This window comes from Spermophilus citellus, assembly GCF_964194105.1.
Source record: "Spermophilus citellus genome assembly, chromosome: 10".
Classification (NCBI taxonomy): Eukaryota; Metazoa; Chordata; class Mammalia; order Rodentia; family Sciuridae; genus Spermophilus; species Spermophilus citellus.
This window is the reverse complement of record NC_138197.1, coordinates 42,159,600-42,178,469: the sequence shown is the minus strand read 5'-3', so window position 1 is coordinate 42,178,469 and position 18,870 is coordinate 42,159,600. Positions and strand designations below refer to the sequence as shown.

General features: G+C 37.1%; 1 protein-coding gene across 3 annotated transcripts in view; it reads right to left on the bottom strand.

Moving 5' to 3' along the window:
• Window positions 1–18,870, bottom strand: part of DERA (deoxyribose-phosphate aldolase) — a 133,080-nt gene that overhangs the window by 69,438 nt on the left and 44,772 nt on the right. For all 3 annotated transcript variants that reach the window (XM_081311150.1, XM_081311151.1, XM_081311152.1), the window contains exon 5: window positions 18,223–18,357. In XM_081311150.1, the coding sequence (XP_081167276.1) occupies window positions 18,223–18,357 (135 nt within the window). The remainder of the gene's footprint in view (window positions 1–18,222; window positions 18,358–18,870) is intronic.

Genomic DNA, 18,870 nt, shown 5'->3' with positions numbered 1-18,870 from the left:
AACTAAGTATAGATGAAGTAATGAAATTCGAAAATCACCATATGGTAACTATCAAAGTAATAACTGAAGAATTATCAATGGATGATAAAATAGTGAATAAAAGCTAGGTGAGTAACAAGATAGTAACATAGTCTCAAAATATCTCCATTTATAATGTGTATTAACTATTTATTAAAATGCAAAATACTTATTAATTTTACATTTAAAAACTTGGCAAAAATCATCCTAGCCAAATAAAAAAGTAATATTATTAAGAACTGGAAAAATTAACATTTTGTGACTCTTGAAATAATGCACTGAGAAAAACAGAGCAAAACTTCTGTGTGATTCCTGTCAAAAATGTATAATTTGAATCTAATAATGAGAAAAACCCCAAACAAATCCAAACTGAGGTATATTTTACAAAATAACAGGCCTTTAATCTTCAATGACAAGGAAAGACAGAGAACTGTTTCAGACTGAAGAATAAAGAGACATTTAACAACTGATCCTAGACCTAATAAAGAACACCACAGGAACAATCTGCAAAATCTGAGCAAAGACTTTGTACTTAATGGTGTGCTGTGGCTTGGTACAAGTTCTTTTAGGAAATACAAGTATTTTAAGGGTAAGGGTCAACAGGTCTGAAACTAACAGTTCAGAAAAAACTGTGTGTGTATGTGTTTGCACATAAAGAGAAAAAGCAAAGGACAGAAATGGTAAATGAGGTTGATTTCTACAATAAAGGACTGCATAAAGAGCAAACTGGAGTCTCATATACAACTTTTGCATCTTTCCCGTAAGTTTAAAATTACTCAAAAATAAAAATTAAAAATACATGTTTGAAGCCGGGGGCAGTGGCACACACATGTAATCCCAGGAGGCTGAGATTAGGAGGATTGCAGGCTCAAAGCCAGCCTCAGCTACAGCGAGGTGCTAAGCAACTCAGCGATACCCTGTCTCTAAATTAAAAAAAAAAAAAAAAATAGGGCTGGGGATGTGGCTCAGTGGTGAGTGTCCCAGTACCCCCTGTCCCGCACCAAAATATACATGTTTGACATATTTATTATAATTTGTTTAGCATCTAAGCATTTTTTTTAAATGGAAAGGCTATTGAGACTATCAACCACTCTACAGTTTTTAAGGTTTCAAAGCATGTGATTATATATGGGAGATATTATTTTGTAACCTGTTTTTTTTTTCATTCACTATATCATAGGTACTTTCCATATTTATAAATATAGGTCTATAGCACAATTTTTATCAGTTATACAATCTGATATCACATTGACATAAAAATTAATTCAAGCATTTTCCTATTATTAAATACTTCAGATTCAAGATTTTTGCTATTATAAATAATACTTCAAGAAAGTCCTTTCAGTTAAGTCTTTGCATATATCATGGCCCTATTCCATAGAGTCTTTATTACTATTTTCTGCTCACATACTCATGTAATATATGTTCGTTGTTAAAAATTCAAACATTACAAAACTGAAAATTCTCCATTAAAAAAAAAAAAGAAAAGAAAGAACAATTCTTGCCACATACCAGAAAAATATTAATTTGGAATATAAAAGATGGCTGACAAATGAAAATGAAATTCAAATACCTCAACTGTAAATTAGTCAGAATAATGCAAAATTTAACAAAACATGTACACCAGAGAAGTGGCTGGCATAGTGATGTTATATTAAAAACCTGATAATAAATGTTTTGACTTATAAAGAGGTTTTCAGGAGTAGTGAAAAGTGGGTGTCCTAGAAATCCAGGATATATTACATTGCAGATGCTTAATCAATATCATGGCAAAACTTGCAGAGGCCTCGTCTCCTGCCTGTCCCCCCACATCCCTCCTACTACTGTCACACTGATGAGAAGTGGATGTCATTACATGACCTCTGTTCAGCATTCCCAGTTGAAAAAAAAGTAAGGCTGCCTTGGTGGAGCATTTGCTGACAGGAGTCAAGGGAACTTGGCCTCACTGGGAAAGGCCTGTGTGCATCAGAATATAGATCCAAGCAGTGGATAGGAGCAAAGGAGGTCATAGTGCATCTGTTTTGTTTCTTCAATTTAACTTTTAACTGATAAATAAAAACATAACAATTATACATATTAATGCTGTACCATGTGTTGTTTTGATACATTTTCAATACATTATACATTGAGTAGCTTTTAAATCAGGGTAAATGTATTTACTCAAACATTTGTCATTTCTTTATAGTGAAACATTTAAAAAGATGTACACACACACACACACACAAAGAGTTATAATCATCCTACTATGCAGTGAACACCAGAACTTTTTGCTGCTATCTAACTTAGCACCCACTGATAACCTTTCCCTCAGCTTCCACAATAGTTTAGCAACTGGCTCTAGCTTCTGCAACACTGCCCCCAGCTGCCAACAGGACCTATAGCATTTTACTTCCCTCTAAAATTACCCTGTTTCTCTCCATGTTCCATCTAAAAGGAAAGTCTATTCTTAATCTTGAAGTAGCTGAGAATACGTTAAGTTTTTTGGAAAAGCACTACTCCAGATGTAGACAACCTAGTAACCATAGTAAATAAAGCCTGCATGTGTAGAATGGCATATTATGCAAGAATCTCTATGCTTAGAAACCATGTATCCATCTAAAAGCCAGAAAGCGGAATTCTTTTTATATTTCATGCTATTCAAAAGCGGTTAAAAAAATAATTGCTAATGAACATATCTAAGCAATTATTTTTGAGTACCAGAAAGATGTTCAACACTGCACAAAAATGGCTTTAAAATAACTCTTAAGATAATTATATGTACAGTAAAACACTTAATATAAAATTGTACAGCCACCTTTAGTACTAAAAAAGTCACAAAATATTCAAGAACATAGCTTCATCCATCAAAGCAACTAATTAAACTTGTAAGATGAAAATAGAGATGGGCTAAAATACCAGGTAGTAAAAAAAACCTACAAGAAATAAAACACACACACTTTTATCAATAGTATTTGAAGTTTTGAAGAATCATAGCATAAAAACAAAAACCATAAAAGCACAGAGCTGCCATAAGTATCTACAGAATTTCTCTGTTATAAACAACCCTCAATACCAAGAAACCACAGATTATAGATTATGTGATTCCTCCCTAAAAAGTGTATTAGATTTAGAAATGCTTTTCTGATGAAATAATATAATTAACAGCTCTATAAAAGAAAGAAAATAATTTCTTTTCAGAGATGTTCTATCATTCTTCTTGTGTAAAAATAAGCAAATAAGAAAAATAGATTATTGATCAGATTCAACATTTTTAGGATCCACTTCAAGTAAGAAAATGAAAGACATCATAGCCTTGGCCATGAAATTTCATTCTCTCACCCTGAAACTCTTGAGAGCTGTGAGGTTTATACTCCACAAATCAAGTTTAAGAGAACAACTCAGGGAAGAGCAACTGAAAGAGACGAAAAGCACAGGAGGCTGTGGGTACAGGAGACAGACAATACTTTCAATTGCTACGCTAATTGTACTTTGGGGGAAAATATCACAGATGGTCTCACAGAAATTATTAACAAAGTTGGGAAATATAAATACTTAAATAGATTTCTTTCTAAAAGAGATTCTTAACAGAATTCACTAATTTTGGATGTATACATCTGTATCACAGATGGTCTTAAACAGGTCTGCTGGTGCTCCAGTGTGGAATGGGTATGCCAAATCGAGGTTAGGTCCTGAGCTCAAAGAACAAGATTCCTGAGTAAGGTCTGAATTAATAGCATTTCCATGTTATTGGTAAATATATTAGGTACATATATGCAGTACAGAAAGGTCATTTTAAAAAGTGGAAAACCACCTCTATGTATTTACACACTAGAGAATGTAGGTAATTTTCAAAACCTACTCAATAAGGTTTATGTGATGACAAATCTTTCTGGCAAATGCTCTCTTCAAAGAATGTTCGAGAAATGTAACATAGATGTCAACTTCAACATTACCATAAAGACACATGGTATTACACATACCAGTCATAGGAATAACACTCACTGAAATTAACAGTCAATGAAAGTGAGTAACATTCAATGAAAATGCCACAAATCAGTCTGCACAGTCTAGCCTGTTCCTCGCTCACATCCAACTCTTAATTCTGATTTTGCAGATGCACCCAGCAGTGGGAGAGATTCTGTGAGAGGAAGAGCTGGGTAAGTACTCAGAAAATGTTTGTCTAATGATTCTGAGAACCAACAATACACCCCACAGTGTATCCAGGTAAAATCACCGTCCAAATTATATGTGTACATGTCTACCTTCAGATGGAGAGAAGTGAGGGAAGTACTGTCAGAAAAGGAAGCATGTGACAGCAAGCTTAATATGACCCACCAGGAAAAAGCTGAATAGCAAATGACCAGACTAAAAGGACCAGAACAATATCAACTAAAAAGGTCTATATATCGAAAAACAGCAGATCTGGACTGTCAGCTGTGTGGCAAATCATCTCCGGGATTTCAGTAGTTCCTGAAAGCATCATTATAATCCCAGATAATATGAAAATTACTGACAAACTAATTCTAAATAATCAGAAAACTTTCAACTTTATTGAATAGAAATCATTAACAAAGTAGGGAGGGGCTGGGGAAGTGGCTCAAGCAGTAGTGCGCTTGCCTGGCATGCACGCGGCACTGGGTTCGATCCTCAGCACCACATACAAATAAAGATGTTGTGTCTGCCGAAAACTAAAAAATAAATATTAAAAAATTCTCTCTCTCTCTCTAAAAAAAAAAAAAAAAAAAAAAAAAAACAAAGTAGGGTAATATAAATACTGTTGAGAGCCACAGCCAAAGGGGCCCCAGCAAACTTCCAGCTGCCAGCTGATTGGCTCCTCTGTAGTGATGCTCATTGGGCTGTTTCCCCGCCCTTTCAGACCATGGAGCTGCTCACTGGGGGACTTTTTGGCTCTGCCCACATGACCCAGCCAATCGGCCTCAAGAGCAGGAGGAGTGGGGCAGGTTGAGAGGCTTGTGGGAAGTCAGTGGTGGCCGTTGGGCTCTGAAGGTTTTCCTCAAGAGCTGTGTGGTTTGGTGTGTGTGTGTTCTAAAAATAAAGTTTGTTTCTTTTGACAAGTGGCCAGCCAGACTGCGGCAAATACTTTAATAGATTTCTCTCTAAAAGAGATTCTTAACAGGATTCACTAATCTTGAATGTGTACATTTATAGCAACAATGGATGAAAAGCACCATGGTTTAGTGAAAAACTGGAATATGAGTTCGAAGTCAGACGGACCCAGATTCTAGTGCTCAGAGGTCTATCAGCCTTTGTTGTAGGGAACACAACTCAAATCAGCTTTCTAAGAGAGTGTGCAGAGTCTAAGAAGAGGTTGTGCTGGGACAGAACACTGCAGGGATGATAGAGGAAGTGGAGGAGCTTTCAACCCAGATACAAGAGTAGTGAGAAACATAAAGGAGAATCTCAGGAATGTAAAGTCACAAAGCCATGATAGTGTTTCCAGAAGGAAGAGAGAGTCCACTGTTGCAAAATGCTGAATAAAGCTAAGTCAACAACCAAGGAAAATTCACTGGGCACAGTTAAATGAAAGGTCATTATTATCTTGATTAGAAGTTGTCAAAACAAAGAAATAGGACTCGTTCAACAATTTCAGTCCTAAAGATTAGGCTGTAGCTCAGTGGTAGAGTGCTTGCCTAACAGGCACAGGCCCTGGGTTTGAGCCCAGCACCACAAAAAGAGAAAAGAAAAAAGATTTTCAGTTCTAAAGACAAGAAAATGAAAGTCAAGTTTAGCTGAGGATAAAGAGGATGTTGGCATGTGAAGGTTTTTGTTTGTTTGTTTTGTTTTGTTTTTTAAATGTGTAAGAAAACCTTAAGTGTGCTTAAATGTTTGAGAGAATGAGCTAGAATAGAAAGGTTAAAGATACAGAAAAGAAATGATGTATAATACATGGAGTAAGGCCTCTGCAGAAGGACACAAGAGCCACAGCACTGTGAAAGTACTGGCTTAGGAGGAAAGAGGAAAAAAGGAAGCAAAGGAAAGGAAACCAGAAGCAAGAGCCCTAAGAAGATGCTGTCTGAAGATGTCTGTGGCCTCGGAGAAGCAGCGGGGAGGTTGTATGCTAACAATGAAGAAGCTGCAAGGTCATAGAAGAGCAAAGTAGAGATGTTGAATGGTTGCCAAGCAGAATGCAAAAAGAGGAATACAAGCCCCTCTCCAGTCTCCTCTCTCAGCTCACATCCTCCACTGGAATGGGCCTAACCATGAGAAATGGTCAGGATGCACTCTGAATGGCTAGATCTAAAAAGTGGATTCTTTTTATTGCACTTTACAAAGTATCCTACAAATCTCAGTGCACCTAGATTTGAAAATATAATAGATAAGCATTTCCATCAGCACATTCCAAAACATTAACTCTAGTAAACATGTGATATTAAAACATGGCAGTAAAAAATATACTATGTAATCAAGTTGAGAATCAAAATTAAAACAAAATACAGAAGTAAAAAAAAGTCCTAAGTCACTGCAGGTTTCTATTTAGAAATAAATTTCTAGTACTAAATGTTTCTTTTCAATTTGTTTTGGGTCAAGAAGTTATTAGCACCATAAGAAAAAGTTAATAGAAAAGTATGGTCTAGGACACAGATGTGTTATTATATTTTGCCTGAATGTCTATTATTGGGAAATTATCAGTTCTTTAAAAACAACCACCCTAGTTCGTTAAGTAATAGCCAGTTAAATCAAAACCCATCTCCTATTGTATTTTTATATTCCAATTAGTAGTATTTGAGAGAGAACAGCACTAGTTATAATATAAGCTGTACATCTATATCTACACCTGCTGAAGAAAAAGACATAAAGGACATAGACGTTTTTATCCAACTAATTCATGTAGTTTATTTCCAGATTTGTTTTAAATATTACATGTACTCACTTTTTCCTCTTACTTAAGCCTTAAATCTTAACTGAAATCTGTGACTAAAAGCAGATAAGCAGAATTAATACGTAAGGACAGAAATATACTTAAAATTGATCTTTTCAGGATAATTACAATTGCCCAAAACGCACATGAACAATAATAAACAAAGGAACATGAGTTAAAAGAGCATAAAGTTATTTGTGAACTGTGGAAAATTTAAAGCTGGCAAGGGTTAAAATTGTTGACAAGGAGATTCCAACATGGCGGTGGGCGCGGAGAGATTAAGTCTCTGACCTCTTCAGCTGTGCGAGCATAGGGAGTCGAGAACAACCGAAATCTGTTTGCTCAGGATCACTAGGCAATGCTGAGCTGACGTGGATCTGGGGCGAACAGTCTGGGCCTCTCAGAACACACACTGAGCCCGGATCGGCTGAATTCAAGCTCCCGTTTGCCTGCTTCCCGCAGACAAACAGCTGTGACTCAGCACTAATCCATCCAGCTGAAACAACTGGTCAGCCCTTCTGTTCCTATGGAGGTAAATGCCTACCAAGCCTTCATAGGTAGTGGCCACAGGTTTGAAACGGGGCTTGGGAGAGACAGTAAGGACCCACCCGTTGCACTGGTCACCCAGCAAAGGGAAACGAACTGTCACCATTTGCAAGAGATACCACCATGGCAGAGAACTGACGTCAACAGACTGCAGCGGAGGAGATAACTTCATTAAAACCTGCGGCTACAAGTGTGTAATTCCCTAGCCTTCCCTCTCCACACATCGGGGAAACCTTAAGGGCCCCTCCCAGCTCTCCCGAGAGCGTGATAGCCAGCCCGAGGGAATCAGAGGTGGCGCGGGACCCGCGGCACGGAACTACGGCTCCCACCAGGGCTGACTGCTGACGCCTCTTGCACCAGCTACCGGGGGCGTGGCTACCGGAGGGCAAGTAAAATTCGCTGAAGATTCTCAGCCCCAAGCTCTACAAACTTAGGGTCTGAGGGAATGGCAAACTGGAAGAGTGTGCCCAGTCGTTCATGAAAACAGGGCTCCCGGGAGCAGCAGACCTGGCGTGTAGCCAGTATTGTGGTGAGCGGCACCCGTGAGAGGGGCCTGGCTAGAGGAAAAGTGGGAACTGACTAGACACAAGAGGAGGCCCTAGGCACTCAGGATTGGAGACTTGCCCAGTCTGGGAGGAGCTGCTGCACAGTGATTGGTTCCGGCGTATTGACAGGAGAAACTTGGCCTGGTGGGCACAGCGCCACCTACTGGAAGAGAAGTTAATCAAACTCTAAGACTGCATTTATTAGTTTTTTTTTCTTTTTTCTTTTCTCTCTCATTTTTGTTGGTTTGGGTTTTTCTTTCATTTTCATTTTTCTTTCTTGTTTTTCTAAATTTTTTTTACAATTTTTTTAATTTAATTTTTTTTCCTTCTAACTTTAATTTTAATTTTTTTATTTTTTTTAATTTTTTTTTATTTCCTATTTTTTTCTTCTTTTGTCTTTTCATTTCTCTTATCCACCCTTCCTTGAATTCTACCTGCTTACTCTCATTCTCTTTAGTGACTTCTTCCCTTCCCTTCTAATACCTTTCCTCCCAAGCATCAAATAAATTTATAGGAGTAAACAGTAACTCAGCAGTCAAACAGAACAAGAAGTAACATGAGCAGCTTCAAAAAGCAAGGAAGAAAAGGAGTACAAACAATGCAGGACAGCCTAAATATTCAGGAGGACCTAGAGTCATCAGAAAAATGGTCATATAAAGAACTCAAGGAACACCTTAAACAGATGGACTGGAACCTTGAAGAGGATACAAGACAGCAAATTCAAGCAGTGAAAGAACACATTGAGAATGAATTACATAAACAGATAAAAGAAGAAGTTAAGCATCTTTATCAGGAGATAGAGATTATAAAAAATAATCAAACAATAATTCTAGAAATGAAGGAAACGATAAACCAAATTAAAACCTCAATTGAGAGTATCACTAACAGAGTGGAGCAAGTAGAAGCCAGAACGTCGGATAATGAAGACAAAATATATCATCTTGAAAAGAGTCTAGCCAACTCAGAAAGGCTGGTAAAAAATCACGAGAAAAACATCCAAGAGTTGTGGGATAACATAAAAAAACCAAACTTACGAGTCATCGGGATAGAAGAAGATACAGAGATTCAAACCAAGGGAATGAGTAACCTGCTGAATGAAGTAATTACAGAAAACTTTCCAGAAATAAAAAAGGAAACAGATATACAAATTGAAGATGCATACAGGACACCGAGCACACAAAATCACAGTAGACCAACGCCAAGACACATTGTTATGAAGATATCCAATATACAGAACAAAGAGAAAATATTAAAAGCTACAAGAGAAAGGAGACAGATTACTTTCAGGGGTAAACCAATAAGGTTAACAATGGATTTTTCATCACAGACACTGAAAGCAAGAAGGTCATGGAACAATATATTTCAAACACTGAAAGACAATGGATGCCAACCAAGAATTCTGTATCCAGCAAAATTAAGCTTCAGGTATGACAACGAAATAAAAATCTTTCATGATAAACAAAAGTTAAAAGAATTTGCAGCCAGAAAACCAGCATTGCAAAGCATTTTGAGCAAAACACTACACGAGGAAGAAATGAAAAACAATAACCAAAACCATCAGTGGGAAGTGCCTCAGTAAAGGCAGAGGGCGAGGGGAAAGATAATCATGAAGAAACAAACTAAATTTTTTAAAAAAAGGATAAATAATCAAACATGGATTGAAGTATAAACCATATATCAATAGTAACTCTGAATGTTAATGGCTTAAACTCTCCAATAAAGCAACATAGGCTGGTATCATGGATTAAAAAAACAAATCCAACAATATGCTGCCTCCAGGAGACACATCTGATTGGAAAAGACATACACAGGCTGAAGGTGAAAGGATGGGAAAAAATATACCACGCACACGGTCCTCGTAAGCAAGCAGGGGTGGCCATCCTCATATCGAATAAAATCGACTTCAAGACTAAGTTAATCAAAAGGGATAAAGAAGGTCATTATATACTGTTAAAAGGAATCATTCACCAACAAGACATAACAATTATCAATATTTATGTACCAAATAATGGTGCTGCGACATTCATAAAACAAATTCTCCTCAAGTTCAAGAATCAAATAGACCACAACACAATAATTATAGGTGACTTCAACACACCTCTCTCACCATTGGACAGATCCTCCAAACAAAAGTTGAATAAAGAAACTATAGAACTCAATATCACAATCAATAACCTAGACTTAACTGACATATATAGAATATATTCAAATGGATATACTTTTTTCTCAGCAGCACATGGATCCTTCTCAAAAATAGACCATATATTATGCCATAGGGCAACCCTCAGTAAATATAAAGGGGAGGAGATAATACCATGCATTTTATCTGATCATAATGGAATGAAACTGGAAATCAATGATAAAAGAAGGAAGGAAAAATCCAACATCACATGGAAAATGAACAATATGTTACTGAATGACCAATGGGTTACAGAAGACATAAAGGAGGAAATCAAAAAATTCTTAGAGATAAATGAAAATACAGACACAACATATCGGAATCTATGGGACACAATGAAAACAGTTTTAAGAGGAAAATTCATCGCCTGGTGGTCATTCCTCAAAAACAGAAAAAACCAACAAATAAATGAGCTCACACTTCATCTCAAAGCCCTAGAAAAGGAAGAGCAAAACAACAGCAAATGTAGCAGAAGGCAAGAAATACTTAAAATCAGAGCGGAAATCAATGAAATCGAAACAAAAGAAACTATTGAAAAAATTAACAAAACTAAAAGTTGGTTCTTCAAAAAAATAAATAAGATCGACAGACCTTTAGCCATGCTAACGAAGAGAAGAAGAGAGAGAACTCAAATTACTAACATACGGGATGAAAAAGGCAATATCACAACAGATGCTACAGAAATACAGAAGACAATTAGAAATTATTTTGAAAACCTATATTCCAATAAAATAGAAGATAGTGAAGACATCGATAAATTCCTTAAGTCATATGATTTGCCCAGACTGAGTCAGGAGGATACACACAATTTGAACAGACCAATATCAATGGATGAAATTGAAGAAGCCATCAAAAGACTACCAACCAAGAAAAGCCCAGGACCGGATGGGTATACAGCAGAGTTTTACAAAACCTTTAAAGAAGAATTAATACCAATACTTTTCAAGTTATTTCAGGAAACAGAAAAAGAGGGAGCTCTTCCAAATTCATTCTATGAGGCCAACATCACCCTGATTCCAAAACCAGACAAAGACACCTCAAAGAAAGAAAACTACAGACCAATATCTCTAATGAACCTAGATGCAAAAATCCTCAATAAAATTCTGGCGAATCGAATACAAAAACACATCAAAAAATTGTGCACCATGATCAAGTAGGATTCATCCCTGGGATGCAAGGATGGTTCAATATACGGAAATCAATAAATGTTATTCACCACATTAATAGACTTAAAGATAAGAACCATATGATCATCTCGATAGATGCAGAGAAAGCATTCGACAAAGTACAGCATCCCTTTATGTTCAAAACATTAGAAAAACTAGGGATAACAGGAACTTACCTTGACATTGTAAAAGCTATCTATGCTAAGCCTCAGGCTAGCATCATTCTGAATGGACAAAAGTTAAAGGCATTCCCTCTAAAATCCGGAACAAGACAGGGATGCCCTCTATCACCACTTCTATTCAATATAGTTCTCGAAACACTGGCCAGAGCAATTAGACAGACGAAAGAAATTAAAGGCACAAAAATTGGAAAAAAAGAACTTAAATTATCACTATTTGCAGATGACATGATTCTATACCTAGAAGACCCAAAAGGGTCTACAAAGAAACTACTAGAACTAATAAATGAATTCAGCAAAGTGGCAGGATATAAAATCAACACGCATAAATCAAAGGCATTTCTGTATATCAGCGACAAAACTTCTGAAACGGAAATGAGGAAAAACACTCCATTCAAAATATCCTCAAAAAAAAATAAAATACTTGGGAATCAACCTAACAAAAGAGGTGAAAGATTTATACAATGAAAACTACAGAACCCTAAAGAGAGAAGTAGAAGAAGATCTTAGAAGATGGAAAAATACACCCTGTTCATGGATAGGCAGAACTAACATTATCAAAATGGCGATATTACCAAAAGTTCTCTATAGATTTAACACAATGCCAATCAAAATCCCAATGGCATTTCTTGTAGAAATAGATAAAGCAATCATGAAATTCATATGTTAAAATAAAAGACCCAGAATAGCAAAAGCAATTCTAAGCAGGAAGTGTGAATCAGGCGGTATAGCGATACCAGACTTCAAACTATACTACAGAGCAATAGTGACAAAAACAGCATGGTACTGGTACCAAAACAGGTGGGTGGACCAATGGTATAGAATAGAGGACACAGAGACTAATCCACAAAGTTACAACTACCTTATATTTGATAAAGGGGCTAAAAGCATGCAATGGAGGAAGGATAACATCTTCAACAAATGGTGTTGGGAAAACTGGAAATCCATATGCAACAAAATGAAACTGAATCCCTTTCTCTCGCCATGCACAAAAGTTAACTCAAAATGGATCAAGGAGCTTGATATCAAATCAGAGACTCTGCGTCTGATAGAAGAAAAAGTTGGCTCCGATCTACATATTGTGGGGTCGGGCTCCAAATTCCTTAATAGGACACCCATAGCACAAGAGTTAATAACAAGAATCAACAAATGGGACTTAATTAAACTTAAAAGTTTTTTCTCAGCTAGAGAAACAATAAGAGAGGTAAATAGGGAGCCTACATCCTGGGAACAAATTTTTACTCCTCACACTTCAGATAGAGCCCTAATATCCAGAGTATACAAAGAACTCAAAAAATTAGACAATAAGATAACAAATAACCCAATCAACAAATGGGCCAAGGACCTGAACAGACACTTCTCAGTTGAGGATATACAATCAATCAACAAGTACATGAAAAAATGCTCACCATCTCTAGCAGTCAGAGAAATGCAAATCAAAACCACCCTAAGATACCATCTCACTCCAGTAAGATTGGCAGCCACTATGAAGTCAAACAACAACAAGTGCTGGTGAGGATGTGGAGAAAAGGGTACACTTGTACATTGCTGGTGGGACTGCAAATTGGTGCAGCCAATTTGGAAAGCAGTTTGGAGATTCCTGGGAAAGCTGGGAATGGAACCACCATTTGACCCTGCTATTGCCCTTCTCGGACTATTCCCTGAAGACCTTAAAAGAGCATGCTACAGGGATACTGCCACATCGATGTTCATAGCAGCACAATTCATAATAGCTAGACTGTGGAACCAACCCAGATGCCCTTCAATAGATGAATGGATAAAAAAAATGTGGCATCTATACACAATGGATTACTATGCAGCAATAAAAAATGACAAAATCATAGAATTTGCAGGGAAATGGATGGCACTAGAACAGATTATGCTTAGTGAAGCTAGCCAATCCCTAAAAAACAAATACAAAACGTCTTCTTTGATATAATGAGAGCAACTATGAACAGAGCAGGGAGGAAGAGTAGGAAGAAAAGATTAACATTAAACAGAGACATGAGATGGGAGGGAAAGGGAGAGAAAAGGGAAATTGCATGGAAATGAAGGGAGACCCTCATTGCTATACAAAATTACATATAAGAGGTTGTGAGGGAAATGGGAAAATAAACAAGGAGAGAAATGAATTACAATAGATGGGGTAGAGAGAGAAGATGGGAGGGGAGGGGAGGGGGATAGTAGGGGATAGGAAAGGTAGCAGAATACAACAATTACTAATAGGGCATTATGTAAAATTGTGGATGTGTAACCGACGTGATTCTGCAATCTGCATTTGGGGTAAAATTGGGGGTTCATAACCCACTTCAATCTAATGTATGAAATATGATTGGTCAAGAGCTTTGTAATGTTGTGAACAATCAATAAAAAAAAGAATGAAAAAAAATCAGCATACTACAAAAAAAAATTGTTGACAAGTATAGATAGGGGAGAGGTAGGAAATGGAAATATATGGGATTGCTGCTAATAGTCCAAGCTAAAACCCCATCTCCCAGCTTCAACTGCAGACAATCATTGTGGCCACTTAACTCAGTTTCAAGCCAAGAGGATATAATAAGCAAGAGTTGTATAAGACTTTTAGAAGGAACAAGACTTCTTTCCTGCCATCTAAGAAGGGAGTGTAAATAACTTCAGAGACCATCTAAGACAATGAAGTGTCCTTGGTAAGACAGCAGACATCAGGTACTTTGGAACCAGAAGATGAAAGTAGCCTGGGTCTCCAAGAAATTTGTGTGGCTGCCACAACACCCTGGAACTACCTCCCCTCTGAACTTCATATAAGAGAATAAATACTTGAGCAATTAAACTTCTACCTAAATCTTTGCTGCATCCTAATCAAAAGCAATTCCTAATTGATAAAAGATGAAATTAGGCTTAACAGAAAGATAAAGAGTTTGAAGATAAATACTGTAGTCCCCCTTGGGTTAGTCAGCTTTTTCACAGCTGTGACTAAAGGATCTGACCAGCACAACTTTAGGGGAGGAAAAGTTTATTTGAGGACTTAAGGTTTCAGAGGTCTTAGTTCAGAAGAAGGCTAGCTCCATTCCTCAGGGCTCGAGGTGGGGAAGAAGATTGTGGTAGAATTGTGTGGCAAAGGGAAACATCGTGATCGTGAAACAGAGACTCCAGCTCCATATACAAAATATTGCCACACCCCCAATTAATCACTTCCTCCAGCCACACCCCACCTGCCTCCAGCTAACAATCCCATCAGGGATTAATTCACTGATTGGGTTAAGACTCTCACCATCCAATCATTTCTCCTCTGAACCTTGTTGCATTGTCTCACATGTGAGCTTTTGGGGGAATACCTCACATCCAAACTGTAATACTCTTCTAATCAGTTGTCTTATTTTCTTCAGTTTCTATTACCTGGAGTCAACTGTGGTACAAAAATACTAAAAGGAAAAGTCCAGAAAAAACAATTCTTAAGTTATAAATTGCACCCCATTCTGAGTAGGGTAATAAAATCTTATGCTGTCCCACGCTGTCCTGCCTGGAATGTGGATCATCCTTTTTTACAGCATATTCATACTATATATGCCACCTTCTCCTAGTCACTTAGCATTTCAGTCATCATTTCAGTTAACTCTTGCTATACTGAAGTACTTGTGTTCAGGGAGTCTTTAGCCCTAATACTACACTACAATGCCTACATCTTATCTCATCTCATGGGTGTATTTTCATCTCAAATCACCACAAAAAGAAGGGTGAATACAGCACAATGAGATATATTAAGAGAAAGACAACATTCACACAATTTTTATTGCAGTATATTGTTATAATTGTGCTATTTCATTATTACTGCTATTAATCTCTTACTGTGCATAATTTATAAATTAAAGGTAATCATAGTTGTGTATGTAGAGGAAAAAACATCATATGTATAGGGCTCAGTACCATCTGTGATTTCGGGCATCCACTGCAGGTCTTGGAAGATATACCCCATGAATAAAGGAGGCCTACTACAGAGCTGGAGAGAAAAAGTCACAAGAAGATATCCAAGAAATGCTGGCAAGTTCAATAAGTAGGTTAAGAAGATAAACATTATAGGTATCATTTAAACTTTTTTAAAGGGGTGGGGGTAGCACATGTGTTCATATAAAGAGAAAAAGGTGTTGAAAATCACACTGCAGTACTGTCAGGATGATTTCCAGGGAGTGAGAGTATGGACAACTTCCATGTCCTTTTCTACAATCTGGAATTTCTGTTCATTACAGTGAGTGGGTAGAACTTCCATAATTAGAACAAAACTTAGCTTTAACCTTACGTATACACATCTACACAAAAAATCTCTTCCTGGCTTTTGTGTATGTGTGCAGTACTGGGGATTAAAACCAGTGGTGCTCTGAGTTACATTACTAGTCCTTTTAATTTTTTAAAAGGAGAGACAGGTCTTGCTAAGTTGCCAAAGCTGGCCTTGAACTTGCAACACCTGTCTCAGCCTCCCAAGTCGCTGGGATAACAGGAATGTGCCACCATACCTGGCCTCATTCTGGCTTTAATTTGTGGTTTCATTAAAGGATTTTGGTTAAATTACTTGTTATGATGACTTTTTCAGGAAGAATTGTACTTTAGTTACTGATGTCTCCTTTTAGTATACAAATATATTTAAGATAGTTAAAATCTATTTGATTATTTAATGTCTAATTATAAAAATAGTATCTTGTTACTAAAATGGACAATGTCTTATTGCAATCTGAGAGTGAATCCTTAAAGATAAATATGAAACTATATTCATTCCATGTGTAAGAAGAATGAAATTATGGCATGTGCCAGGAAATGGATAGAACTGGAGACTATCATGCTAAGTGAAATATGCTAATCCCAAAAAACCAAAGGCCTAATGTTCTCTGTCATATGCAGATGCTAACACACAATAAATGGTAGGGGCGGGAAGAAAAGAAGTACTTTGGATTAGACCAGGCAAATGAAGGGAAGTGGGGGAATGGGAATAGGAAAGACAGTAGAATGAATTGGACATAACTTTCCTATGTTCATATATGAATATACCACCAGTGTAACTCCACATCATGTATAAAACCACAAGAATGAGAAGTTATGCTCTATGTATGTGTAATATATCAAAATACACTCTACTGTCATGTATAACTAAAAAGAACAAATTAAAAGTTTTTAAAAGGGCTGGGGAGGTGGCTCAAGTGGTAGCACGCTCACCTAGCGTGCGTGCGGCCCGGGTTCGATCCTCAGCACCACATACAAACAAAGATGTTGTGTCCGCCGATAAATAAAAAATAAATATTAAAATCTCTCTCTCTGTCTCTGTCTCTCTCTCTCTCTCTCTCTCTCTCTCTCTCTAAAAAAAAAAAAAAAATAAGTCCAGTTTAAAAAAAAAGTTTTTAAAAAACAGAATATTAGGAGTAAAAACAGATTTAGAACACTTATTCATAATCCCACATCCTCAAAGTCCACAAAGATTAGGATAAAAAATGAGATTTCCACCAACATATTAAATAAATTTTCATAAAAAACCTGCCTGAAGTGATTCATGTACTGAGCAACAAAACAGTACAGAATAGTAGTAACTACTCTTTCTACAAGAAAAACATATTAGTAAAATAAAATTTTTTAAAGTGCATTAATCTACTATGTGAAAATAACTATTAATCTAATTATAATATTCCAAACGAATATAAAAAGTTCATGCAGATTGGCATCTACCTAGATTTATAAATGACACAAGCACAAGCAATCTTAGCCATGTTTTCTCCTAAATTTACCCTCTAATCTAGTGACTTATAACTAAGAACAATGTTCTGCAAAACATGCTGTCTTACCAGATCCCTACCTTGTTTTTTCCCAAAGGGAAGAACTAGGACACCCCCTGCACTTTTTTTTTTTTTTATTGGTTGTTCAAAACATTACATAGTTCTTGATATATCATATTTCACACTTTGATTCAAGTGGGTTATGAACTCCCATTTTTACCCCGTATACAGATTGCAGAGTCACATCAGTTACACATCCATTGATTTACATATTGCCATACTAGTGTCTGTTGTATTCTGCTGCCTTTCCTATCCTCTACTATCCCCCCTCCCCTCCCCTCCCCTCCCCTCTTCTCTGTCTACCCCCTCTACTGTAATTCATTTCTCCCCCTTGTATTATTTTTCCCTTTCCCCTCACTTCCTCTTGTATGTAATTTTGTATAACCCTAAGGGTCTCCTTCCATTTCCAAGCAATTTCCCTTCTCTCTCCCTGTCCCTCCCACCTCTCATCCCTGTTTAATGTTAGTCATCTTCTCATGCTCTTCTTCCCTACTCTGTTCTTAGTTACTCTCCTTATATCAAAGAAGACATTTGGCATTTGTTTTTTAGGGATTGGCTGGCTTCACTTAGCATAATCTGCTCTAATGCCATCCATTTTCCTCCAAATTCTATAATTTTGTCATTTTTTAATGCAGAGTAATACTCCATTGTGTATAAATGCCACATTTTTTTTATCCATTCGTCTATTGAAGGGTTTTTTTTTTTTTTTGGTACTATGGATTGAACCCAGGAGTGCTTTACCTCTGAGCCACAATCCCAGCCCTTTGTATTTTTTATTTTGAGACAGGGTCTCACTAAGTTACTTAGGGCCTCACTAAGTTGTTGTGGTGGACCTCAAACTTGCAATCCTCCTGTCTCAGTCTCCCAAGTCACTGGGGTTACAGGCATGCACCAGCACACTGGTTTAGGACTCCTTTTAGGCAAGAACATACACCTACCTTCCCATTGGCCTGTCAGCACCAAACTCCTGTCAATTACCACATCAATTTCTGAAGCTCCATCTTCCACAGCTAATCGGATCTCTTCTAATCGTGTCTTTAAATGAGTCTGCCCAGCTGGAAAGCCAGTAGCCACTAATAATAATTAAAAATAAAGGAAGGAAAAAAGAGAGGGAAGAAAAACAATTTCAGTTGGTAAGAGGCTCAACAAAAAGTTTCATGTCCCCCCCCCAAAAATAATCAGCATTAAGAAAACAAAGTATAAATGACACTTAAGAACAACCTATATTATACATAAGGATGAAGAAATAACATTATTTCATGTTGTATTGGTGTCAGGACAAATATTAACATCATACTCTCTAACAGACCTAAAATTAAGCTGTTGCAGAGATGTGTATGAGGGTGCACACTAAGTAACAAGCAATTGAGAAAATATGTTATCATTGTGCACCAGGCATGGTACACAACTGAGAGTGAGTCCTTAAAAATAAATCCCAGCAACCCAGGCTGAGGCAGAAGGAACAAAAGTTCAAGGTCAGCCTAGCAACTTTGCAAGAAGACCCTCTCAAAGTAAAGGGCTGGTCCAGACATCATGGTGGATGTAAGCCCAGTGGCTCAGGAGACTGAGACAGGAGGATCGAGAGT